The 27,558-nt window shown below is 42.2% G+C and overlaps 1 protein-coding gene across 7 annotated transcripts; it reads right to left on the reverse strand.

Moving 5' to 3' along the window:
• Positions 1-1,683: 1,683 nt before the first annotated feature.
• On the reverse strand, positions 1,684-27,301 carry LOC117428159 (transducin-like enhancer protein 3). 7 transcript variants are annotated; one of them, XM_034046875.3, is made up of 20 exons: positions 26,244-27,301; positions 25,462-25,562; positions 24,758-24,821; positions 23,532-23,576; positions 17,039-17,101; positions 16,526-16,600; positions 11,438-11,639; positions 10,809-10,825; positions 7,919-8,041; positions 7,620-7,670; positions 7,364-7,519; positions 7,059-7,191; positions 6,653-6,831; positions 6,427-6,500; positions 5,966-6,215; positions 4,964-5,211; positions 4,617-4,764; positions 4,153-4,303; positions 3,778-3,854; positions 1,684-3,486 (listed from the first exon to the last, which is right to left on the reverse strand). In XM_034046875.3, the coding sequence occupies exons 1-20, from the start codon at positions 26,265-26,267 to the stop codon at positions 3,379-3,381; spliced, it is 2,289 nt and encodes a 762-aa protein (XP_033902766.1). In that variant the 5' UTR covers positions 26,268-27,301; the 3' UTR covers positions 1,684-3,378. The 7 variants fall into 7 exon arrangements, with proteins under 7 accessions (XP_033902766.1, XP_058851482.1, XP_033902765.1 ...); XM_058995499.1 differs by having other exon boundaries at positions 10,809-10,868; positions 11,436-11,639; XM_034046874.3 differs by having other exon boundaries at positions 11,438-11,642.
• Positions 27,302-27,558: the final 257 nt, after the last annotated feature.

Consider the following 27,558-nt stretch of genomic DNA (forward strand, 5'->3'; position numbering starts at 1 on the left):
TCACGGAGTTTGAAGGGAGGAGAACACACTGTGAAACATCACCATTGTTTTTTGTAACTTTCCACACCGGTGGGAATGGATGTGTATCTCAGAATACACTGATTGAAGGTGCAGAAACACAACACGTGAAAATTCAATTCCAATCTAAAAAGCAAAATCCCTCCCGGAACAGGAGATCAATACGTTTGAAGCAGGGTACACTGGAGGCCTGCTATTGCATCGCTCACCTCAGAAATGATATACATACATATATCTATATAGAGTCTCTCACATTCATGTAATTGGTAACAAAGCAATCATGTTTGACCTGATGTTGACACTAAAATGAGGGCTCCTGACTGCCCGGAGCAATGAAACCACTGACTCACAGCTAATTACATCATGTTTCCAAGGAGCAGTCTGCCTGCAAATCCTTCTCTACATCGCACACTTAGCCTTTACAACGAGGCACGCCTCAAGAGCACTTTAAACCAAAACACAGGGGGGGGGGGGGGGGGGGGGGGGGGGTTGTAGAGACGTGACTCAGTCCTGAATGGAGATTTCTTCCTCCTTGCCTCACTTTCATAACAGCATCAATAACACTGCTGTGGCAGCGACTCGGATATCGCCTGTGGTTTTCTCAAAGAGGTCGTTACCATTTATTATTGATGTTGCAGCGCTTCAATCTGCAAATCCTCTCTTTTTTTTATCTGCTACATTATAGCTTTTGATTTCTAGCTCAGTTTGTCCACATGATATACCTCTCTCAATACATTTTGATTTCTTCCCATCTCCGTCAGAAGGAAATAAAGGTGTTTCTCCCCCTCCTCCCTGCCTGCAATAGTTTTTTTCTCCACTTCAGTTTATACAGGTCCTTGAAACCTGTTTCTCCCACCCCCTCCCACCACACACTCTGCTGTGGTAAACGTATCAGTATTTGGCGCATATTGGCAGTTTATTTTAGTCTGGCAAATGTTTATCTACTAGCAGTCCCCAACAGGAAAACCAGTATCTCAAGCCTGGATAAGCAGTACGGTCTTAGAACAAATAAACAAACTAAACTAGTCGCACTGTTGCATTCTTATCTAGAGCATCATTCAATGGGTTGTTATTGACTTAAGTATACAGAACATAGTACTGTTAGAATGATAACATAAATCACTGATTTATGGTACAGTGCTAACTTGTTTGGAGGAGTCGATATGCATTTACTGCTATCATTGCACTGGCTTCCAAATGGAAAGGCTTTTGTTACACCCTGACCATGGTAATGTTTTGAAATTCATGACAGCACAGGCTGCTCCTCAGACACAGATCCTGAACCAAGCGAGGGTTGTTTTATTTTTCTGAGATTTCCCATCCTTTAATGGCCCCAAGTGTGCACTACTCCCTTCAATACATCAGCAGCCACCACCTGGAGGAAGCTACACATGTCCTCACCACAACAGAAAGACTTCCAAAGATATTCCATGAATAAAAATTCAGCTGTTACAATTACTACAAAATTAGACTACTATTAAAACACTCAAAATGGGCTTTACATTTTAGCGTAATACAAGAAAAAAAATGGAGAAAGGGGATGCAGGCACAATACACACACACACACACACACACACACAGGCTAATTGTCATTGTTCTTAAAATCTTACCCAGAAAAGAACACAACCCAGCTTTAATGCAAAGAGAATCAGACATGATGTTCAATTATTAATTCAAAACCAAGCTTTTTTTTGTTGTATTTTTACAAAAACAGTTTATTGAATTATTAACAACTGTACATAACCTTCAGTGATCACAAAGTTTGCTACATACTTTGGTGTAAGTTTGAGACAGTAAGACTCATTATAACCCTTCACACCCCCCCCCCCCCCCGAATTTATTTAAACAAAAAAGTCTAAAAATTTAATTTTAAAACTTAAAAAAAAAAAAGTGTCAACTTTTGTCTTATTTATATTTTAAAAATCACTAACCGTCATTCAAACCAACACCTTAAGCACAAAAAAAAAAAAAAAAAAAAAAATCATCCTGGTGGAGGAAATGAAGGATTTGTTGGGTTTTGTAGAGGGGCTCTACACATTTATGGAGTGCCCATAAGCCTTGGCACTCCCTTTTGACTGCACAGCTAGGTTTAGCTGTTCCACTCAAGCCGAGGCGAGTAGGGCATTGCTGGTTGTCAACGGAACTTCTAGTCAACACCTCTGCAGCTAAACTCCAGCACGGATATCAGAATCAGATGGGTCTCCCGAGCCTTACAAGAGGTTTGTCACAGCAAGCTGTCCGGAGTTCAGTGCAAGCGCTCCCAGCTTTAACCCTGACTGCTAAAAGAGAGATGCCCTTCTGCACAATCACTCCACAGACTCCTGCTTCAGGATTTTTAATTCATTAACAGCACAGTGTAAAACTTGAAATTGAGGCAATTCTGGCAGAAAACAAAAAACAGGTTTTAAAAAAAAAAATAATAATAATAAAAAAGGTAGACAGAAGCTTCAAACTGAACCCAGCAGAACAAAGCGTGACTGGAGTTTGTTAGTTTTGTTGTTTACAATATCTTCAATAAAAGGAAAACAGTGTGTTAGTAAACATATAACAAGCTTAGGTTATTAAACAACGGTTCATGGCAATACAAAAAAACAACTTTTTTTAACATATTAGCTCCCTGAGCCAAATTCAGTATCCATTCCTTCAAAGCTGCATCACAAAAGCAGGGAGGTTGGGAGGTGCTCAGCTGAGACTATTCAGTGTCAAAGGGGATCCATGTTGTGTGTGAAACAAGCACAACTTTACTGCTTTCTTTAGCTCCAGTACAAAACAAATAAGAGCAAGTTTCAGAACTTCAGCCTTAGCAGAACAAACGAAAACAGCCTTCACCATCCGTACCAAAGTACAGCAGACAAAAAAAAACACCACTAGTGTACCATGACACGTAAATATATAAACATGTTTCTGTTTTATTACTCCATTATTTACACTTTTCACAGGTCTTCGAAGGAGCACGGTCAAGTGTCAAACATGAAGCTCTGCTCCATGGTCACATTAAGGAACATTTCCTCCAGTAAAAAATATTCAACAATCCCAAGAAAGGCGATATTTATTTGTACAGTGACGTAGGAACTCGGGTCAGTAACTGGCAAACGAGCTGCTGTGCAGGGGGCTCTGTCCAGCCCCTCCAAACCAAACCCTTAGAGAGTATGAACAACCCTGTGTAGTCCACAGCCAGGAAAGAGACACCAGAACGATCCACAGATATCCACAAAAAAACAAGTCCTGGGGCCACGTCTCTGCATGTCACGGTCCGCCCCACTAAACATTCCATTTGGTGTTAAGGGGAGGAGACATCCCCCCCCCCCTCCCCCTCATGCCAGAGGAGGACAAGTCTTTGCAAGGTCCTTTGCCTTCAGTTTAGTAGATCACTTCATAAACTGTTGCCTTCTTGTCACCAGAGCCTGTTACGATGTACTTGTCATCAGCTGAAATGTCGCAACTTAAGACGGATGATGATTCCTTAGACTGAGAAAAGAGTGAAATAAATAAATAAAGTCTCCAAGATTAAAAAAGTTCCCATCTTAATGCATTACGTGGTTTTGTGTAGCCTAGCCAAACTGCACACATTCCATTTTTGAAACAGTTTTATTTTTTGGTTTAAAAAAAAAATGTATTTATTTACTTTTTTTTTTTTTTTAAACAGTAATATATTTGAAAAAAATTAAAATGTAAGGTCTAAATGTCTCTATTTAATGTCAGCTTTTCAGTCCACAACAAGGTTGATGTCATTTTGTGAACACAATGAACGTTTCTTACCTGGAATATGCTGGCCCCATAAGGAGTCCGCCATGCATTGAGAAGGTTGTCTTTGCCAGTGCTGACAAACCATTTACCTTTAAAAACACAAAAAATACAAAAAATGAGTACTCCCAGGAAGAAAAAAAAAAATCCAATTAAAATGATTGTTGTATATTTAAACGCACTTCAAAGCGAAAATTTGAGATCTTGCAGGTTTATCACACAGTCTGGATTGCTTTTGTATTCGTTTAATGCTGTACCATTTAAAATACAAAGAAGGTATGTTTTGTAAGAGTCGTACACCATCACAGACAAACAGAGAAATGACCCATAGTCCGAGTCCAGTTGCTTGCGCAGTATGAAAGGCAGAGTGCCGTATGGAGAGATGCTTACCACAGTAGGCGAATTTGAGGGACAGCACGCAGCTCTCATGCAGGTGCAGCTGGTACTTGTCTGGCTTGGTGTGGTGCAGGACCTCCACGTTGCTGCTCTCCATTCCCACAGCCAGCCACTCTCCAGTCGGGCAGTAACCCAGAGAGAAGATCTGATGAGTGGAGGACAGGCAAGCAGATCAGATACATCCATGGCTCTAACGAAGCACGTTTAACACGGCTTAATAAACCCATATTCCAATAAAGCAACACTGTTACTTAACAGAATGGTATTATACAGGAAAGGAGAGTTAAACTCTGAACATGTCTTATTACATTTAATGTACTGGAAACATGACACCATGCAAAAGTGCTTGCTGTTTTATATGTTTTATAAATGAAATCATTTGGGTTAGATGTTCTAAACTTTAAAACAAGTGTTGTTTGATATGGCTGCACAAGGCCCAGTGAGAAGGGCGAGTTTACCTGTGAGGTGAAGTCATGCTGCTGTAGCTGTCGACCCTCCCGCAGGTCCCAGGAGCGAACTGTATTGTCCAGGCCACCTGTCCAGAGCTTTGTGCCGTCGTGAGAAATATCAATACAGCTTGCGCCATCAGTGTGTCCCTGGAACTGCCTGCAGAGGGAGAAGCAGTGGTGTCTGAGTTACAGTAAAACACATACAAAACCGTAAAGCGGAGCGACAAATTCCAGCTTCTGTGTACTGCTGTATGCATTCAAGGGAGGAGGGTGGCACAGCCCTTGCATCATCTCCAAGAACACACTGAACAAGGCATGCTTTATAAACCAGCAGGTGTGTCGCAGTGAAGCCTCACCTGACCAGGGTCTGGTTGTGCAGGTCCCACACTGCAATGTTGCCGTCGCTGCAGCAGGAGAAGCACACCTTGGCGTCGGGGCTGATGGCCAGAGCGTAGCAGGCAGGGGCGGAGGAGGTCAGCTCAGCCTTGATGCGCGGGGTCGGAGAAGCCAGGTCCCAGATAGTCAGCGTGCTCGCCTCCCCACCCACGATCAACGTCCGCCCATCCGGCAGCAGCTTGCACGAGCGGATGTAGTTATCACGGTTCTGCAGGAAAGAGGGGGAGCCGACGAGACAGTGAGCGGCAGCCTCTTAATAGCAGAGAGTTTCTCCTCTTTAAAAGGAGATCAATAGTACAGGGCTTTTAAAAGATTAATGATCACGACCGTCAATATCAGGACTTAGAGGAGTTTCTAATGCAATTAAAATCCAACTGCTCTTCCTTAAGAGACTGCAGGAGGGTTACAAATACATTTCCAAAAACGACTCGTAGGACACTTGATCAGAAAGCATTAACATTGCAGTCTTAGGCATTTATCATGTGCCAATAGAGGAGTAAAGAAATTGTTCTGTTATTGAGAATCTACCCTTAAAATGGTTCTCATTTAGATGGAGAGTACAGTGTGCTGTGCAGTGCATATTTAAAACCAAATACAAGGGAAGTGAATAAGATCGGAAGAAATAGACCATTAGCAACCACACAAACGCTATATGGACTACAAACAGTGGAAGCAAGTGCGATGTAAGCATCACACAGTGTAAAGAACTAGTGTTTTGCTGCACTAGGTGCAATGCACCAAGGAGCATCCATGATATACTGGTGTTATAAACAAGGGCTTCGTGGCAAAAAGGATTTTCAACAGGGGCACACACCAGCACACATTTGACTTATTCTCAAATCTAGGTGCCAGTTGGATCTTAAAAGGGAGGGATTTCCACTCCCAAGGTACAACAGATGTCAGCCCCCAGATGTCACCTGATCCCGGGGGTGTGTCGATCGCTCGCTGGCTCACTCACTCACCAGGCAGTCAAGCTGTGAGATGGGACTCTTGCTACCCGGCTGGCTGATGTCCCAGATCTTCACACAGCCCTTGCCGCCGGTGTAGACGTGGCGCGTTGGGTTGCTGATGGTGACGGCGCACACCACCTCGCCGTGGCTCAGCGTGTTGATCTGCCGGGCGTGGCGCGGGATCCCGGGGCCAATGAGAGCATCCGGGGGGAAGGGCACCGGCTGCATCTGCCCGTCCGCGCTCACATGGAAGGAGTACGCTCTGGAGAAAAGAAATAAACAAGACAGGTTTGTAGCGAGTGCTGAAGAACAATATTGAACCGTTTTTACCAGCCACGAAAGACGCAGGGCCGCGTTAGCTTAAATGAAGAATAAACAAGCAGGGACAACCTTCAACTCTTGCAATATAACCTTCAATGCATGGGCAGTTCACAGATGACTGTAAAACTGAGTAATTCATAAAACCAACTCACGGTTTTCCTCCAGAGATGGAAGAGAGGCTGGCAGGGAGTCCGGGTCTCATGTGAGTGTGTGGGTCAAAGCCACCCTGGCAAAGAAGAAATGAGTTGTTAGATCATATTTACCAGCAGTATCCAATTGAGAATGAGGTACCTGTAACAAGGTCAAAAATAACCATAATTGTACATCTTGACTGAGGTAAGCTGAAGCCGAGGTTACTGTTAAGATGATTAAACTCACCATGGGGCGGCCGTACGCTGCTGCAGCGGCAGCGGCGGCGCTCATCTGTGGGGAGATGTTGTGGAGCCCAGCGTAGACCCCCGGGCTCGTCAGGGAGCCGTTCATCTCATGGTGGCCCATCATGGCGAAGGGACTGGCATAGGAACCAGCGATGGAGAGGGGGGTCCGCAGCGCTGGAGCTGCAAGAACAAGACAGGAGAAAACGAGTGAGCAAACTGCGTACCAGCCTCTAGGAACGCCTTTAGAATGAAGGTCGACCAGGCACGGAGTCTATATAATACTAACTGATTCTTGCTTGGGTGTCAACTATTGATATAGGGTTTGGAAACAGTGACACAAGAATTTCCACTTTTAAGACGCACGTAACTTTTTTTTTTTTGTTTGTTTTGTTTTTGAGAGGGTGTACCTAGTGACTCCATGCCAGGCATCTTCCCTGGCAGCGGCCGCAGTCCCGGGGTGGAGCTAGTGCCCGGGGTAGGGGCGTCGTTTCGCGGAGTCGGTGTGTTGGACTTCAAACCGGGGGTTGAAGACTTGTCATTCTAGTAGGTTAAAGAAGAGACATGAAATATTACTCATGACTGCAGAGGTTCAACATGACAGTATGTATTTGACTGCGTAGCTGACACGAGTTCTCTGCTCAATACAACACCCGCAGATGCTTTTGGTAACCGATTTCCAAGCAAAATACAGGCAGTCAAAACAAAGACCTACATGGACCAGGTCTTTGGTTTTGGAGGAGGGCGTGCTGCTGGAGGAAGCGACGGAGGCGGGGCTGTTGGGACCTTCCTTCTTGTTCATCGCCCGTGATTTGTCCAGACCGTTCTCCGGCGGCGAGTGGGCAGGGCTGACGCGGGGCGTGGCTGGATCCTGGACAGGATACATCACAGACGAGAGGTTTGTACTTCACATTTTAGTCCTGCCAAATGCCAACACTCCCCCACTCACCAATGAATCTTTCCACGCTCACCTCATTGGAGACATCAACCACCAAGTCATCACTCTTATCACCATCACTGTCCTGCAATGAAAGCAGCGGAAGGTGAACTCAGTACAGGCTGTGTGCATACGACTGGACAACAGAGCTAGCAAAATCGCCCTATGAGGTGGATTAATCCTAAAACAGTCAGAATGTGTGTATGTTGCAAAGAAAAACACACATTAAAATGCAACTATGATAGAGTTTAGACGCCATTGCATTAAAGGACACTCATTACAAGGTTCCGATTTGTTTTTTCCGTTCCTGAAAGGCGTATTCCTGCGACTCACATATCTGCTCATGCTGTCCTTCTCCTCCACTTTCCTCTTCTTGGAGTCGATGCTGTAGTCTGAGGAGCCGCGGTGTTTCTCACTCGCAGCGCGCAGGCTGTCCGACGGGGACACCGAATTATTCTGAAATAAAATCAGAAGATTAATAAAAAGAAGAAAAATCCACAGCGACGCCAAGTTCATGAGAACAGCCATCACTGGAATTCTGGAGCCCAGAGCCCAGACGATATCCGACATCTCCTGCTAGAAATTCACCTTGCACACAGCAACAGTGCTGACCCGCTAATGTGTAACACACACAGTAAATAATAAAACAAATACTTTAAAAAATAATAAATAATAATAATAATAATAATAATAATAATAATAATAATAATAATAATAATAATAATAATAAATAAAAAACGGGAACTTCACTTCTTGAACAAGGGATTTAAAACATGTTACACCCCATACAAATAAATGTTCATTAAAAACAAAACAAAAAAACACATGGGTTGACAGACTTTTAAAAATCAACAAAATATTATGGAAAAAAAAAAAGTGTGTATAGTATTCGTTTAGCAAGTTCAATTAGGGTCAGGCTGCAAAAAAAAAAGCTACCACAAACGTTAACGCAAAACTGTTAGCATGCAGGGCCTGGATTGCTGTGTTTTAATTACGTTTCGCTGCCTGCACCCCTAAAATGAGGGCCACACATTAAAAAAACCCTTCGAGGGACCGATCCGGTAACAGCCAGCTATCTCTAACCCAGCTGAGTTTAGGCACTGGGCAGGCTGCATTTGGGGCCATCGCAGATGAGGAATGGGGCAGACTGATTGCCGGCCTGATACAGAACCCAGGGTGGTCTTCAGAAGGCAACAAGGCTTGACTGGAATCCTGTGGAGCTGCTGTGGGATGGTTCTCTAGCTCTGTGCCAGAAGTGACCTGAAGTGTAATTGGACTGATACTACAGACTGACTAACACAGAGCGCTCCTGTAGGTCTTAACAAACCTGTGCTAATTGGGATCTGGGAAACCTGCTATTCATGTTTAGTATTATTAATAAACAGATTTTAGGGAGCGATATCTATCTATCTACCTATATTATACACACAGAGTAGTATACAGATGTACTAGAACACCCCATTGCTTCTGTTTTGCATATGAAATCAAAACCACTGGAACTGAACGTCTTGAAAAATTGTAAAAATAGTCAAATTAGCGATTGTCTACTTTAATTGATGACTTTAATAGGCCACACATACAATTCATTTAAAATAGCAACAGAAAAGGAACACAGTAATGGTACAATGCATGACGCTTTTTAGAAGTTGTTTAAGATGCCTAATTAAAGCACTAAGTGGTGTAACATTTTCACATGAGTGTCTGCTGTTTCTAGAGCACCGTTTATGATGGTAAGTGTTAAGGAGTTACAAAACGCATTTCACATAAATAAAAAGTGAAATCTCTGTATTACTGAGGGCAGTCAGTATGCAAATATCCAAACCCACTCCCTCAAATAAAGCAAGAAGCGCAGGATAACACCACAGCCTTTCTTCAGTCAGTCAAGCCAAAAAATTAATAGGAAAAAGCTGCAGCTGCTGTGGCAGGCATTTAGAGGCATCGATATATTTCAGCAGCGTGCAGCCAACACGCTAATATTTATTTATTGCATTTGGTAGGCATGAAGGAAGAAAAATAAATAAATACATTAATGAATAAAATGACCACTGCAATCTCGTCTCTTGGCAACCCCAAAATCAGCCTGAAGTGGAAATATTTGCATGGCTCGCCTCACCAGGAGGATAGCAATGCGCAGCTTCAGCTGGGATGGCACCGGCTCCTAATCTGCATTCGGCTCATAAAAGAGACGCTTGTGTAGGCTTTTCCCCCCTCCCCCCACCCCACTGTCGGGGGCCCTTTTGTAGGCAACAGACGACAGGAAATCAAGCCTAAACTCTTTGCGTCCAGCCAAATTTATTTTTTCAATGTTCAATGTGGAGAACAGAACTTGAGCTCCCTTTCGTTCAAAAACAATAGAAGGACCCACGCAAGGCAAGTTCAAGCACTTTTGAAGTAGTCTCCAGGCACTTATTTATTCAGAGACAGGGAACAGACTAAAAACGAGTCCGCCTGACATCTTAGCTCCGATCCCAAATACAGTCTCAATGCCGCTATTGTTCAGAAGTATCAAACAGGACAAGCTGCCTACGCCTCAATCAAGCCGGCTGGTTAGTGCCCGGCTGATTGTGTGACTGGTTAACTATCTGACCTTGGGAAAGTCCTGCTTAACTCGACTCATAACCAAAGTCACCGCCAGTGACCTGGGGTAACAGGGCAGTGCGATCGGGAACAGAAGAGCTCTGCTGCTAATCACTGAAGGATTTTTATTCCTTCAGCCTTGACTGCACTCATTCATGAGGCTCGCTCAACTGAAACACAATCTTAAAGACCCAGTGCAATCCATCATGAAGATTTAAGCCCGTCTAATAAACTGCTCACAAGGCCAGAAAATGAACAGAGCAAAACAACTCCTCATTTGTATTCATAAATATTTACCAGGAACAGAGGTGAGGGGGGAGAGCCGGAGAGAAACGGGAGTCAAAGTCCATTTTAATTGTGATGAAATAAGAGAACTGCTGATCTCCAGCCAGTGATCTTAAATGCAATTTTCTACCTGGATTAGAATACACAAGCTTATACTTAAATCCTCTTGATTCACCCATATTTTTAAATGGATTTTTAGCATAAAAGGGTTTTCATGCATGTTATTTGTGTTCAGGGTAGGAAAATCCAACTGTGTACTTGCTGCTGAACTTAACTAGGAAGCTTTTTATACAAAACACACAAGCGAATACATCTGCACACACTCCCAGTTTAAAAAAAGAAGCTATTTCTGGTTACTTACCGTACTAGATTCTCTCTCTTTTACCAATGGAATCGCGAGTGGCAGGTGAAAGGATGATTGACCAGGAAAGAAAAAAAGAGAAAAGGAAAATGAATATCCATGTCTCGCATGCAGAACGATTTACACAGCTAACACATCTTTCACCTGCTTTTCTACATCCCCGTCCGTCACGACTTTCTATAAAAAAAATGAACTGAAAAAGTTTGTGAACTCTATGGAGTTTGAGAAGTTGCCCTGCCAAAACTTAATAAAAAAAAGACATGCTGCATTATAAAATAGACAGGAAACTTAATGTGGTACAATTATGCACGCAGGGACTGACGGGGATACAATATTCAACTATATCTTGAAGGTGTGTGCTGACTACTACTTGAAACTAATCTAACCTTACACAACTTACTCTGCCAAGAAAACAATACTGAAAATATACATTTAATAGATTTACACATCCTCTTAGATAACCATCAACATCCCATACATTCTAAATAAACCAGGTGGGCAGTTTCACAAGCATAAGCAAGCAAAAGTCTAAACCGCTTTGGCCAAGCTACTGAGTGTAGAGTGTGCCCTGCGCCCACCACGCCCCGCCCCCTGCCCTCCCATAATGCAATGCATCGTCAGCTCCTCACCTCTGTGGTCCAGCTCGTGGTGGTTCTTCTCGTCCTTGACCGGCAGGTGGGCCTGGCTGCCGAGAGCTCCCAGGGCGAGCAGGCCGGCGCCCGAACCCGGGACTGAGGGGATGCCAGGTGGCTGGAGCCCCGAGGGGTGGGGGGGCATCTGGATGGGGGGCCCGTGAGCCGCGTGCGAGAGGTGCTGTGCCTGGAGCTGCTGCTGCTGTGAACAAAACAGACGACAAGTGGGTTGGGGGGCGAGCAACAGGACAAAAAGCAGAGCGGTTAATAAAAGAAGAAACACAAAATGCTTTATATATAAAAATAAAAAAAAACAACCACCAATCAAAACGATCCAATGCAATGAGAATTTAAGCCTACTGAAGCTGTAATTGTGTGGAATTAATTAAACACAATGTGACACTTCTACTGGACAGCAAAAATGTCTGAATATAATAAATGAAAGAAACTGTAAATGTTTATTTTTGTAAGCACCCAATAAAAACAAGCAGCAGCAGCTGTTATGAGCCAAACAAGTGGCCACTCAACCAGCAGCTTTAACAAACTGGCAGATGATAAAACTGTCTATATTGACATCAATATTTTACATTTAACTCCCATCTGACTTAAAAAAAAAACAGATGGGATTTAAAAGGCACTCTGTGTGGAAATGAGTGCGGTTTACAGCAAGGTTAAATATTACTTGATGGCGCGACCAAAAAGGACATTCGCTATTTATTACTATCCGCAAGCATGTTCAATTATTTACATGGCATTGTGGGAGGTGCTTTTATTTCTGTCCAGGTGGAGTGGACACTGAATAACTTTTTATTTGAATTAAATATATTTGAATATATACAGAATGCCATGTTCTTGTAATCTAGGCATGCTTCACTCATTTAATAAATAGTCACTTAACCACGACCCCCCCCCCCCGCCCCCCGACCCCGGAATCCTAACGTTGTCATGGTGTCAGCTGTCGAGGAGGGGGTCATTTCACGAGTGGCAGGCCTTGATTCAGTATAAAGAACGCCATTTAATGAGGAACGGAATATGCAAAACCAACGTTAAAATATCAAGAGGCTTAATTATGAAGCAGGAATTGAAATTTAGCTAATTCTAATTAAAAACACACACATACATCAGTTATTCTCTTCTCCTTGTTCCTAATGATGCTTGTGTCCTTGTACATTTATTAAAAAAAGGGGGAAAAATGTAAACTAGAAACACAATCTAAATGAATTGTTGCATTGAGAATTTGTTTGAAGTTTTCACAAAAATAAATAAATAAAAATATTAAATCCAATAGGTTAACAGAACATGTCAAGGTTAATTTATTTTTCAATGCACCATTAATAGCCACTCAAAGCACTAAAATAAAAAATAAAAACCCCACAATGAACATGCCACACGGCAACTAATCCGACCAAAACTCGGGGGTCACTATTAGGAAACGTGTGCAAAGGCAAAGTTCAGAGAGGAACTTCTGAAACTTTTTAGTTTCATGATGTCACAATAGTTGTGTTCCTGTGAGTTTTGCTTTTCTCGTGCTTCTGAACAGGTACGGTCCATTGGGCACGAAGCTTAAGGGGTGTGTAGAGAGCTTGCTGCGGTAGCTAGGAGGTTAAAACAAACCCTCCATACGACTACATGCCCAAGTGAAGCACAGATCTGGAAGAATAGAACAGCTGGAAGAAAAATAAAGTGCACACAATACAAATGTTTCAAGTTCGACATGCATTTGTGTTTTAGATATAAAATAGACATTGACATCAATACAGCATCCCAAAAAAACTTTGGCAGATTTGCCTCCCTGTCTAAATTTCCAATTTCTACAGGATATTAAAGTTACATAAAGGAGTACAGGAATCAGAAATGGGTGTCGCATTCAAATCTGCAGGTGCCCTACGCTTGGCTGCGCATTAGTGTATGCAACGGAGTGCCGTTAACTGATGGAAGTGAAACACTCAAACTTCCTTTCCTACCACAGGAGCGAGACACTGAAACATTTAAATACACGTTCACAGAACAATTTCCCAAATCCATGTTCACTTTAATATTTAATGCCAAGGAGTCTCAGTTTAGTGTAAAAGGGAAACAAATACTTTCATTATGACAAAAAAAAAAAGTCTGCGCTCCACTACTGGGAATATATAAAAATCAGATAAATAATTAATCACAGCAAACTCACAATACTCAATCTGAATTCAACCAACCAAGATGCTTTTCATTAAATAAATTATTTAGCCTTGGCTTTCAGAAACAGTTTAATATTTTAGAGTCAACGATCTGATGCAGGCAAAAATAGATGACAGGCTGAGTGGTCGATTAACAACAGAATAAAAAATGATTAAGAAAATACCACTAAATAGAAAAAAATACCACTAAATAGAAAAAGATACCACTAAATAGTGCCCAATGCATTCTAAAGCTGTTAATTGATTGAAGCATTCATCACATTACTGAACGCACCACTTACAGTAGTTCATGCACTAAGGGAGACAAATGAGTTGTAGGACACCCAGCCTGTGGGCTTGCTATGACAGCTAGAGCGAGCTACAGGGCAGGCCCTTATTGCAATAACAATGTTCCAGACCATATTAGCAAAAGCATAGCACAGAGCCAGTTATTTTTATTTTCCTATGCAGTTTGAAATCGGGTCTGTTCTTTGGCATTCGACTCATGCTTGGCATGTTTATCAAAACAGAAAATGAACTGAAGTTCCAGAAACAAGTTTACAATATGTTAAAATGTGACTGAGGAATTCATTTATTTTATGTACTTTATTTTATAACAAACTACACTGCAGCAGAAACATTTCAGCTCTCTAGAACACTTAGGTATAGATTTGGGAGACAGAAGAAGTCATTTTTTTTTTTTTTATTAATGTCTGGTATTACCTGCTCCATTAGGCAAGTTAGGGGCAATGCACCCAGGGTATAATCTCCCATCACAGCAGTGAGAGACATTTTAGTTTGGACTTCATTGTAAACAGTGTTTAGACAACTTCCAATTAAGGCTAACAGGAAACCAGAATGGCTCAAACAAAGCAATGAAAAGCAAGTTACACACTGGCACTGCTACTGCTTAAAGCCCATAGCTTAGTCCCCGAGCAAGACAACTGCTGCACACTGTGGTTGAAGTGGTAATAAAAACAATACTTGGGATTGGTTTTAGGGGAGAGTCAGGCGCGGTAGAAAATGTATTATACATGTCCTCAATAAACCCTCTACCACAAGGTCAGGAAACACGAAGTTCTGGGTTAGTTATGACTCCTTAGACAGTTTCAAGTATGTGTTACACTTCCTCTTGTGGAGGGAAAGAAGTGGCATTGAAGAATGCTGCAGCTTAAGGACAAACCCACTCATAGAAGCCAAGAAGTGAATTCCACCCACTGGTGGTCTCCAATTTAATTATAGGAATAAAGCAATACGACATCCATCCGTCAGTCCAAATAAAATAAAAAAATCTTATGAAGAAATCAAACTGCTTAGACCCTAACAATTACGCTAATCCCCCTCGGATTAAAAGGGGGTCTACAATAAACCAAAATGAAAAGGAGGCTCCTCCAACACCACGCCCACGTCCCCACTCATGCGGATCATTTATCAGATGCTGCTTTTTTTTTTTTTTACAGAGAAGCACCTCTGACCGGAGCAGGCAGGCAGGCAGGCAAACTCGATTAGTTTCTTATTATCAGTTCCCCCTTTTCTGCCCCTGGGGGCGGGGAGGGAGTGATCTCTTGCCATCTCTCTCCAACACAAAGCAAAGCCACACAAAACGAAAACGGCTGACTGCCCAGGCCTCCTTTGGGGAATGTGCAGCCAGGCGCGGAGCCCACAGTTGAGGTGCTCCTTGATTGACCATAATTCCTTCCTTGTGAGGAGGCCTGGTCAGGCGAGACCGGTGAATGGCTGTCTGTTTAATGATGGGCCCCGACGACAGTTGCATTCAGCCAGATTTGAGGAAGCAATTACCCTGAAAATGGGGAGGGGGGTCAGGGTCACAGTCCTCGCTCATTTGCCTTAATTGAATTCCAATATCTGCCTGCAGCTGCATTGACCCGACTAAAGCTTCCCCAACAACTGCTTAAAAGAAGCTAATCAAAGCAGGACTTCTTTATTCTCACAGCTTTGAAGAGTTTTCTTTTCTCTCAGAACAGAATGGATTTTATCAGGCAAAAAAATTACATGAGCAAGAGTGTTCCAAGCAAGACTACTAGGTCGGAGCACATTTGAAATGTGGTGCAATGAAAGTAATCCTTTTTATTTTGCGGAATGTACTTTTGGTGGTCCAAGAGGCACTGCGAGCGGTTTCGTCCCGTCTTTATTCTCAGAGCTAAATAGGTCAGCAGTAACGGATGAACTAAGAGACTCAGTGCTCTTACCCAATTAAAGTGATACAAATCCTGTATGCATGATCAGTACAAGCTCCTGATCTGAGAAGCCTTAAAAACACAAACACCTCAAGGTTCCTCCTGCTAAAATGAAACAAGCGACAGCCATGGTAGATTACAGAAGAATTATAGAGGCTTGAATTCATTAGGAAATCAGCGCCAAGTGAAGACGATATGCAATGAATAACTAAATACAGCAAAAAAAAAAAAAAAAAAAAAAAAACACAATTAATGCATGACTGTATAAAAATAAAACACATCATAGCAAAAATTATAATAAATGAACAAACATTTCACAAGAGTCAAATCTGCACACAGAAGACGTCAAAGGAAGGACATACTACATTGTACCAAATGGACAGAAACAAACAGAGGCAATGGGTTTGATCTGCAATGGTTTTCAATGACGGCTACAGGGCTAAGTGTCTTCCACCTTCAGGAGGACGAAGAGGCTGTTCTTTAGCATGTCCCCCTCGGGCTGTAGTCCACTACTCTGTAGGGCTGAATGCAGACAGGCAGTGCACTAACACAAAAACAGCAGCAGTAGCCATGCTTTGTTTTGCATCCCCACGCTGCTTAAATGAGAAACAGGATTGGTAGCACTCGTCCCTTGAGCCTTGCAGTGAGCAGATTTGCCCCTGGCTGTGGTAAAATGATAGGAATAAGAGGGGTATACACACGGTGAGAGGCAGATTGGGAAGTCCACGTACCCCGATGATGGCATTCAGCTCTGTCATGGTCACCTGCTTGGCACGCTCAACAGCCTGCGCAACCTGCTGTTGGTGCTGAGACAGAGAGAGAAGAGGATTAATGCAGACTCGACAAGGACAAGCACAGTTACATAGCCTGTTCAGAATGCTTTTAATACTCTGCTCACTAACTATTCCAGCAACACTGCAGATTAGAGAGACTCGCTAGGCTGATTGTGGGGAAGCATAGTCTCCAAGTCGCCTTGGATAAAGACGTCTGCTAAATAGTAAGCGTTTTCTGCTGCAGTAGTTCATCAGTGGTTTACTGTTTCAATGCCCTTTTGAATTTGTATTTCTACTTTACAACAATTCTCACATACAGTAATAAAGTATACTGGTGTGTAATATCACTATACTATGACTAGATAATACAATGCATTCAGAGTAAATACATTTAATTTTACACACCGCTCTAATTTGACACATTACAATTCAATCTTTCAGAACGGATTAAAGAAATGAATCAATCCTTACCTCTTGTGACAGAAAAGGCATGATTTGAGCCAAAATTGCATTGAGTCTTTTTGCAATCTCAGTCTAAGAGATGGGGGAAAAAAAAGACATAGGAAAAATGAGTGCCAAGTTAGCAAGTCAATGAAAAGGATCATGCTTTACATAGACAAAAAAAATGGCATATTAAACACAAGGACCCTAATTAATCATGCAATGCTTGCAACAGCCAAATTTTACAGTAAACGTATTCTGTTTGAAATTGTTGCCATGTTTTCAGCTAATGTGAACAGATCTGCTTGAGTTCCCCTGTAATGACGGCACACAGCCGCTGTTGCTAGGCAGTCGTGAAACAGCTTCAGGGAGCATGGCACCAGCTAACTTTAAATTTGTAAAGAAATGGATATAGCAAGTGCTAAAAAGAAATTAGAATGCTAAATTGTGTTTTATATTGAATATAAAGACATACTAAATGCCAAGCAGAACACCGCAATGACAGCATGGAAGTAGTTTTTTTTTTTTTTTTTTTTTTTTTTTTTTTAACTCTGGACTGCAGTTCAATGTAAAACATCTACTGTTGACTTTCTGTGAATGGATGGAGTAATGTTAACATTTGCACTGACCATTGAAAGTACAACCAGGTGTCTTCTTTGTTTTGAATTATTTACAGGTTATTGAATAAACCAAGTAACTTGAACAAAGAAATCTGGGCTTGGACATTGTTCGTACACTTTGTGAACCCAGCCGGCTCATCCAAAGAGTGAAGTTAAACTTTAGCGGCTTACACTTTTTATGCTGTCTGCAGTAGTACACATGCGTATTTGCCTTTTATTTTTTATTTCAGGTATTCGAATACACACAAATGTTGGCCCCCGTGTATTCGAATAGGAAACTATTCAAAATTCCCATCCCTAGTAGAAGGGGAACAGGATCAGAAACTGGAAGCCAGTTTATAGTGACAGAAACCCACACTAAGATATTTAACTCACACACACGCCAACATACAAAGACACCGCAGTGATAGCAGGTCTGCTGGCTCCATTATTAGATATGCTCAACTCTGCAGAAAAAAAGTAATTTCAGGAAGCGTTTGCATCATTTATTATCGTAACAAATAAATGCCTTGGAGCTTTGTAGCAATAACCGCACACATGTTTTATTAAAAGACTCAACACTCTGGAACTCTGGCAAGTACTGTACGTTTGGATGGTTGAAAGAATACACCAGCAAGCCTTGAGAGGAAGCGAGGAAAGACAAAACACACCTTGAACACTAAAACCTGTATATACAAAAAAAAAAAAAAAAAAAACAACTTTGATTTCCAGTTAAATTCTGCCTTCCGTGGCCTGTAGTTTGAAGCACAGTGAAGCAGCCCAAAGAGTGAGCTTCTGCACGGGCATATTGATTCAAGAACACAGAACCAGAGCTCTATTGAACATTTCAACCTCTACTGAACCCTTTGTGTAGGGAGCTAGATCGGCCCCTTGCTTTAGGGCTATGGTTGACCCTCCAAGGGAAGACGTCACATTGCTCAAACTATCCTTTGTGGCGGAGTGACCTCCGACACCAGGGCAATCGCTCACACAGTGCCCACTGAGCATGCTCCTGGCGATTCAGGAACACGGAATGCTGAAGCAGCTTGTTACAATGGACAATAGGATGGGGGGGGGGTTCAAACAATAGCACAGCGACAGCCCTCATGCTGGTACACTTGAACAAACAAGTATGCTTTCTGCAATTCATATAGTTATTCAGTAAGTAACTTGTTAAGTAAACACACAGAAAGATAAGCTTTTGCACACTGCATTAGTAACATATAACTATATGGGCATAATCCAGGACTAGTTTATTGGTGTGTTGAAGTTCTTTTCTATATTACAGCTGTCTGCACTTTTTCTTAGACCTCTGTATAGGTCTGCAATATTAAAATGTGTATGGCGTTCCCCTGCCCCTTGTTATCTATGCAGTAAATACCACTTACTTCAAGTACGCTTAGTACACCTTCCTCCAAACAGGACAGAACTACAAAAGAAAGAATTCTGATGGCAGAGTCTGAAGTTATGTTAGTCTAAGCCAGGCTGCATCAGCCTGTGAAAGAATCACTGTCTAATGAAAAAACAGGGGTGACTTCATAATGAATCACACCCTCTCTGTAACATTGCCCATTCATCAAGGGCCATGAGAGCCATCATCTCCCTCACCAAAACACCGCTCCGTAATCCCAGCCAACACACCCCACCTTTCAGGTTGCCATAGCAACACCAACAGCCCTATCTCGCTGCAATCATTATGTAGAATGTGCCTTTGCTTGACCGTAACAGGCTGTAAAATCATATTACGTGCACAGAGGCAGGTCATTAAATTGAATTTTCAGGCTGTCGATCAGATCCGCTCCACAAATTAATGGTGGATAAGAGGGGGGGGGGGGGGGGGGGGGGGGGGAAGAGGGCGGCTGCTGGACTAATACGGCTACAAATCTTCCTGTTTCAAACAGACCCATTATCACAACCGCACACCCCACAAGTACTGTACACAGACAAAAAGAATTCCTCAGAAGATCCCTGTCAAAGACCAAATACAGTGGTGTTGAACTATAAATAATAAAACAAATAGATAAATAAATAAATCAAGCCACATAAATGTTCCGATTTGTAAAAAAAAACAAAAAAAAAAACACAATATTTATACAAAATATTCCTGCAATAGCAGAGAGAGAAAGAGAGAGAGAGAGAGAGAAAGAGAGAGAGAGAGACACTAACAGCTTAAAAGGATACGCATACATTTAACTGCACGGTTCAGAATTTGAAAAGGGTATAACCCACCGCCCAATTCAATGTAATATTCTCAGCCCAGGTGTGTCGAAGCCTCTTTCTGGGAGCAGTTAGATGGGGTGATTACTGTGGAGAGAAGGCAAGCCTTACAGACTTGAACCCTCTGGAACCAAGAGGTCCAATAACAAACAGTATGCTAACAAAACCCCAGCGAGCCGGTGAAGCAGGCAGGCAGCTTCACAGGGAGGAGAGCTCAAACTCAAACCCTCTCAAGTCAGCCGGGGAGAGCGAAGGGTTAAGCAGCTGCAGCAGCAGGGAAAGGAAACAAATACCGTAAACCAGGAGCAGACTTACTAATAAACTACAACAACCAAGCTGCCAGCCTTGGTGAGGAGCCATTCATACTCCTAAAGAAACCTCCAACACCACTAGGTCACTGTGCAATCTTACTTGTAGCACTTCAAGGTCATGCAATAGAAGCTTCTGCCAGGACAGACAAAGGCCGGTCTGATACTCAACACTGAATAGAAAAAATAAAAATAAAAGGAAACACTGTATATACAGAATGTCTGCAATTCAATACCGACCGCCAACTGAAATCAACTCTACACCGACACTGGTATGGTAACAAGGCAATTAAGACTGCTGGCTTGCATTCAGCAGGGCAGGAGGTCTGATTACCAGTAGCAGTTGGCACCCTAGCCATCCTACAGTCAAGCCGAAATAAACCGCCCTCATAAAGCACATCCTGTTTAGTCTAGCTTGGTGGGGAAAAGACCTAGAATGCGGCAGATACACTCCACTGACCACCAAGTTCCAACACTACGGCTTTAAAGCAGAATCGATTGAGAAGGCTTTGTTTTCCCCCAAATGAAAGGGCTGTGGTATAGTACACAGTCTTCAACTTGAGTTTTGTCTGTAGCCTATTCAAAAAACATGAGAACCGCTATTGGTAGAAAGAAGAAAAAACACAAGTGTTTAAACATTTAGCAGCAGGCTTTCTGGCCTTTCAAATGCATTTATTCCTCTGGAGTTCCTATGGCAACCTACAGATCAAAAAACACAGATACACTCCTGAAGCCCTGCACTCTGGGGGAGTGCGAACTCACCCAGGTACGTTGGCCGAGGATAGAAATAGGATATTGTCACTTTAAGCAAATGAAAACATGGCCCTTGAGCTGCGTGGTTTGCGCTCTGGTACACAATTACAGGTACTTTGAGCTGTCTAGCACCGCTTCAAGAGCGCTCTTAAACCAGCCTGTCAATGGCATGTTGAAAGCTATTTGCCCGTTGCTATCGGCATTAGCAAAGTGGAGAGAGACACTGATGAGTATTAAATTTGCAGGAAAACAACTGGTAATTGTAGCTGTGAGCCGCTTGGCTCCAGGGGCACAAACAACGCTAATCACCATGCAGTTAATAGTGCTAGGGTCAGCTGGGAGAGTGGGGGAGAGGGGGGCTTCTGGCTGCCAGTTAGCAGTCAGTGGGCAGCAAGCAGCAGCATTCAAGCACAACACAATAAAAACACCGAAATGCATCCTCTTCAGTTTGCCTTCTAAGGTCTGTAATTCACTCTCTATTTTGGCACAGACGTCTGTCCGGAAGCAGGCAAACACAACAACATGCGATAAATCAAACACTACATATCTGATTTTAAAACAGGGACGTCTAGAGCTGGCGGTACCGGAAATCAAAAGATTCCTGGGATAAGAACCAAACCACCTAGGAGGGCGTGATCACTGCTCCCTCATTCTCTGCAAAGTAGCATGTTTCTCCTGTTCCACAAAGAGCCGTCAGTAAATCCTTGCAAGCATTATAACCGGGGCACTCCCTCCTGCAACGCTGTGTAAATAATGCATCTGAACAAGCCTTGCTACAGCTAAACACCCTGCTACTCGTGTATGCTACATAACTGCAGGTATGAGTGAACACTGTTTGAAGTGGTTATTAACCTCAAACGAACACTATTCCATGTACATTAAGCCACATCATTTCCTGTAATATCTGAATTAATAGACTATTTATCAGCAGCACGCACCACGTCATTGCTATAGTGCTGTACAGCGGGAGTCCAAGCTGGGGTGCAACGAGCAGCGACAATTGAAAGTGCTGACTGACAAAACACAACAGTAATAAACCTGTCAAAACAAATATTCAAAAAAGCTGTAAAACCCCAGCATCCAATTCACAGTCTGGGTTCCGCTTCCCACTGGAACCACTGCCTAGCAGCTGGAGCCACTCCAGACTTTAAAATCACATCACGCAATTGTACAGGACACAAAAATAATCAAAAAAAACTGGAAGAGCTGAAAATGCTTTCTCCCTCACAATATCTTTACCCCCCTCTCTCCATAGACCTAACTGGAAAAGATCACGCTGGTCTGTGCTGGATAATCCGCCCCAAGCCTGCATGAACCCCTTTCCTCCAGTCTGGGAGATGAGCCATGAGTCACTGTTTATCCCAAGCAGATGTAATCACAAACGCTCAGGTCTGGACGGCTGGACTCGTGCATGAATAATTCAAGTGTTTTAGTGCACTCAATTGCGTTAATGATAAAACAGTCAACCGCTAAAACGGGTCAGCTGATAAGCTTGATTACTATTCTGGAGCACGCCTCCTTCCACAGCATGCACATAAATACATATATGTTGCTTCTATCTATTAGTGGTTTGGGGTTGTGCAGTATCAGCAGCACATGGATCCAAGCGCATCACATTTAGCGGCCTAGGAGAGACACATCTGGCAGAATGTCACACTCCACCGCAGATGAATCAGGCAGTCACAATTTAGCACCGTCAGACTGACTATTAATCCGGAAATACCTAGAATGGGTTTGGCTTGATCACATTAAAAACCCATAATGAGCTTGTTGTATTTTTTATGAAAATGTTTCTCTTGTTTCTAGTAAATATGAGCAGTGCGCTAATTGCATAGATAAAGAAGTTCAAACACCACAGCCAAAAACAAAAACTTTTTTTTTTTTGAATAAATGAGGCAGAGGACACAAACTGTGCAAATTACACGAGAAATATCCTGACCTCAGCCTTCCCTCACTCAGGTGTGGTCTTAGCAATCAGTCACTGGTTATTTTAACACAGCGTGTACAGGCAGGTTTCATTCCAAGCCTGCTGATCCCTTTCTTTAATCTAGCTAGGTGTTCATTTCCTTCTTAAACCAAAACAAAAAACACACACTACAAGTCAGACTGCCTCCCCAGTATCACACCAATTATTACTATTATTACTACTGTTCTGCTACAGGGCTGCACCCATGAACTGAAGCAGCATAAATAAATCTGCTAATCATGATAATTGCGAGTACATGTCTTGGGAGTTTTTAGGGTGGCATGCCTTCCCCACAGGCTTGTTACCTTTAATCTTATGACAGGACACCACATTCCAGGACAAGACTTCATTCTTTCCATACCTTTTTTGTTTGTTGTTGATCTATATCTGTTTTATAGTCAATATATTAAATAATGTCAACTAGTGTCGCACTTAAATTATTTTTGTTATTGTAAATAATCTTGTAGCCTAAAAAACTGAATCTAGATGCTAATCTTTACAGGACAGTTCCTGAACTTTGCAAAGTTATTCACATCCCTAAAAGAATCCAACATTATATTTTAGGCAGAATGACATTTTTTGTTTTCTTGGCTTAAAAGCAGATAAAAATAGTTAAAAATAAAACCTACGCCAAACCCACTTTCAGTTAAACACATGTGGGTTACTGTTGCAGTACGTACCTGTTTGTGCATTTCAATATTCAGTCCGTAAGACATTTCATAGTACTGAAAGAGAAGAGGTGATAAATGCACTGATTAAAATGAACTCAGCAGTTGTTGATTGCGTAAAGCCAGAGCTAAACAAAAAAAATGAGAAGTTAGGAAGTCACACGAACACGCAATACCTTCAGCAACCCTATTGCAACATGTGGCTAATGTTTTAGAGACACATATACAGTCCAAGACAGGGACGTTATAAATAACAAGGATTTATAAAGTCCCCCCCACCCCACCCAAGTCAAAAGAGTTCACAGAATGAATTTAAGTGATTCAAGACGAGCTTTAAAAGGGTCACAATCTTAAAAGCAGTTAACCTTTTGAATCTCTCAGAGTTCTAATTCTGGTCCTGCCCCACACATTGTCACCCCTAATACTATGAGTGACAGTTCTTCAGGTAAGAAATAGCTGACATTTAACACACAGCGCCTCTGTAAATCAGCAGGTTCGTGTTCTACTGCACATAGCCTGTAATCGGACACTTTTACAGCGTGCGGTTTTCCGTCTGCTCCAAGCCAGGAGGCTGTTTATTTAACCTCCTTCTTCAGTTTACACATAACAAGGTTCCATATGAAAGTGGAAGTTACAGGAAAACACAACACGAGTTTACAAGTATGGATTTACTATACATTCGGCAGAAGAGCAGTATTGCACGTTATAGATTTACCATAGCATGCACTGGTGACTTTTTTTTTGCATGGAATGAATAAGCATTGTATTTAATTGCTATGTAATTAGCCATTATTGAAGTGTTATATAAGAAATCAATAGATATGCAATAGTGAAATGTAACCCACAGTATTAATCCCCAATTTAACCATTTACAAAGATAGCTTAAAATATATGTTGGAAGAGGAAGTTACCAAGAAGTCTAAACATACCTATGGAACATGAATATAAATATTGCAATGGTAGACACACACATGCACTCCTATTGCATATCTATTGACTGTTCATTAGCATGTAGCTTCTCACTGGTAATTGCAGAACAAAATGTTACCCATGCACTGAACTCTGTAGGCTACAGCATGTACTGTAATTCCTCTTAAACGCACACTAGACAGCAAGGCTGTGATTACACTAGAAAAATGAAAAGACAAACCAGTAAATCCTCTAATCTACACTCTTGAAGTGCATGTATAACAAGCAAGGCTTGATGCAGGAGAATGTACAGCAGAAAAGACTCTTACCATAACATAGTGCCTCTGCATCTCCGTCTTCTCATTAGCCAGCTTATCATACTCCACCTTCAGACTAGAACAAAGAAACAGGGTGTCCCTTTTCATCCTTCATGTACACACTGGCCGCACTTTCAGGGCTTAACCCAGTGTGTGCCAGTGTCCAACACGGGTGCATCACAGTGATAACCAACAATAAGCATTGACAGGCATAGTTTAGCAATGTACACACATCGGCACTGCTTGGTTATTAGAGACAATGTGCATTGCACATTCATGTCAGGAAACAGAATTTAGAGCATCTGGCGATCAACCACATAACTCCAAAGATTATCAACCCTAAAATGGATTAAATAGCATTAAATAATGCATCCCCATAAATAAGTTCCAGCCATTCTGGGCCAAACAGAACTGCAACGAAACACGAAACTTTCAAGCGCTTTGCTTTTACAGCCCAGTGCAAATTAGGAAGCTGGTGGCAATAGAATTAAGTTAGTAGATCTAGAATTCACTGGAGCAACCAATAACTAATGGACCATGGTAATCAATAACTCAAATGACAACCCCGCCCCCGCCCCCTCCCTTTAAACTACATGCTTCTGTATACCTTACTGTTAATGTGTCAAGCACTGTGCAATAATAATACAATGCACACAATCACTCACTGGTTTGCGATTTGTTTTCTCTCTTCAGTCTGTTTATTTATTTATTTTTACCTGTGATACTGGGCTTGCAGAAATTGAAACTCGTCTTTAATCCTGTCGCACGATTCCGCAACAGTGAATTTAAAACCTGGCTGACCAGGCTGATGGGGTGCCTAAAAAAATAAAATCAATGAATTAAATAAAAACCCAATCATTTAACCATATAGAATTTGTATAGCTGAGCTGGCGGTTCACAACATTAAGACGCGTTCATGCAGTAGGTTAGCTATCTTTCTTCTTTTGTAATGAGCCGCATTTCGGGCGGTTTAAAGACTATTTCAGGGGGGGTTCCGAGTAACCTCCCCTCCCTTTTTTTTCTTTTTATGATGTGCGATGGAGCGCACAGCGGCAACCACAAACTAGCATAACAGCAACACCTACAGATCACATCGGTGCTGTGCGAAACTGCCAGCAATCCAAACTGTACCGTTTGATTTCAAAACATGCACACTGGGCATTTGGGGAATCTGTGCGCTATCTGTACTTCCAACCTATACTGAGTATATTAAACTGGCGTTTAACTGAAAAATAAACCACGTCACTTAATAATAATAATAATAATAATAATAATAATAATATTATTTCAAACACCGTTGGTGATCACTTACAATTTACATGTTTTGTAATCATTCGAGGAGAAATGCGGTCGGCTTTGTTTATAGTTACATTAAAAAAAATACTAAAATGGTTAGGCTAATGCCACACTGGTGGACATGATTGTTAATTGTAATAAAAGTACGACACTTTATATAATGCGTTATTTTAGATGTAAAAGGTACGTGCATCATACTTACCGGGTGTCGACCCTGAGGGTACATCTTCAGAAATGTATCCCTTTTTAAAATTTAAGTCCAAGGAAACGGCGTAATAATCCAAGCTGACTGGTTTAATTGTTCGCGAACCACTCCCAAAGACACCGACTGGAACAAAGCTGTCCCCCGGTTGGGTTTAAGTAAATACTTGAACCAGGAGGATTTCGGCTTTCAAAAGAGTCTCAGATACGGGAACCACAAGTTTTGTTTGCCCCCTTCCCCAAAAAACAAACCAAAATACCACAGAACGTCGATCAGATTCAAATGGAGAGTACAAACAACACTTTAGCATCTGAAACGGCGCTCCACTGTCATCACGGAACCGGATTCTTTATTTTAAATCGAATTTCTTCTGCTCGGGTTTTGGAATTCTGAATGAATCTTCGCCTCGTTCCAAATATCTTGGTTTTGAGATAAAATAATAAATGCACTTCACAGAGATAAAAAGATATGCGTTTACAGCACACCACCTTACTCGCTCCCGTCCGATGTATGCGCTGAATTGATAGATCTCTTTGCAGCAATAGTTAGTATACACGGACAACAACAAAAAAAAGCAAAGGACGCCCGAAATGCACACCGTCCTCTTTGCGTCGAATCGGTCGTCCAAGAATTCTAAGCGAGGTTCCTCGAGACTTCTAAATCTTCCAAATTTTTTAAGACGATGAAGATCAAGAGTTCACCAGAGATTAACCACAAAACACAACATCTCCGCTCTGGCGTTGCTAGTTATTGTGGCTTTAGCTGCATCTGTCTGGACGGTGGATTCAACCATCGCTTTGGACTGAACCCGTGCACACTCGGGAACACCTGAAACCGGTCTGCTTCTGCGAGAACCGCCGCGATTAATGCCTTGCAACGCGAACTCTGAGATCTGAACAGGATAAAGCCGTTTTAAAGTTTGATGTTATTCGGGAACCGCTTGCGATCGCCTTTCCCCGTCTCTGAAATGCACATACAGGTCTGCTATACCACACACAGGCAGCATAGTGACACGAGGTCTGAACTGCCGCGAGAGCGACGCTCGATACCAACTCAAATTAACAAAAGGGGTTTTACTCGAGCAGCCAATCACAGAGCTCAGCCCCCACGTGGGGGCACACCAGGGCGGTAATTTGATTGGTGGGTCGGAAAAACGTCACCATCGCCATTTTGGATCTAAATGGAACACAGTGTTGAGATTCAAATGCAAGTCGTTGCTCCTCACTCTAAACAGCACTTGTGTGCTTATTGCAAAATACAGAAACAGAAAGGTCAGCTCTTTGTAATTGCAAAATAATTTATTTATAAACAGCTC

This window comes from Acipenser ruthenus, chromosome 21 (genome assembly GCF_902713425.1).
Source record: "Acipenser ruthenus chromosome 21, fAciRut3.2 maternal haplotype, whole genome shotgun sequence".
Lineage (NCBI taxonomy): Eukaryota > Metazoa > Chordata > Actinopteri > Acipenseriformes > Acipenseridae > Acipenser > Acipenser ruthenus.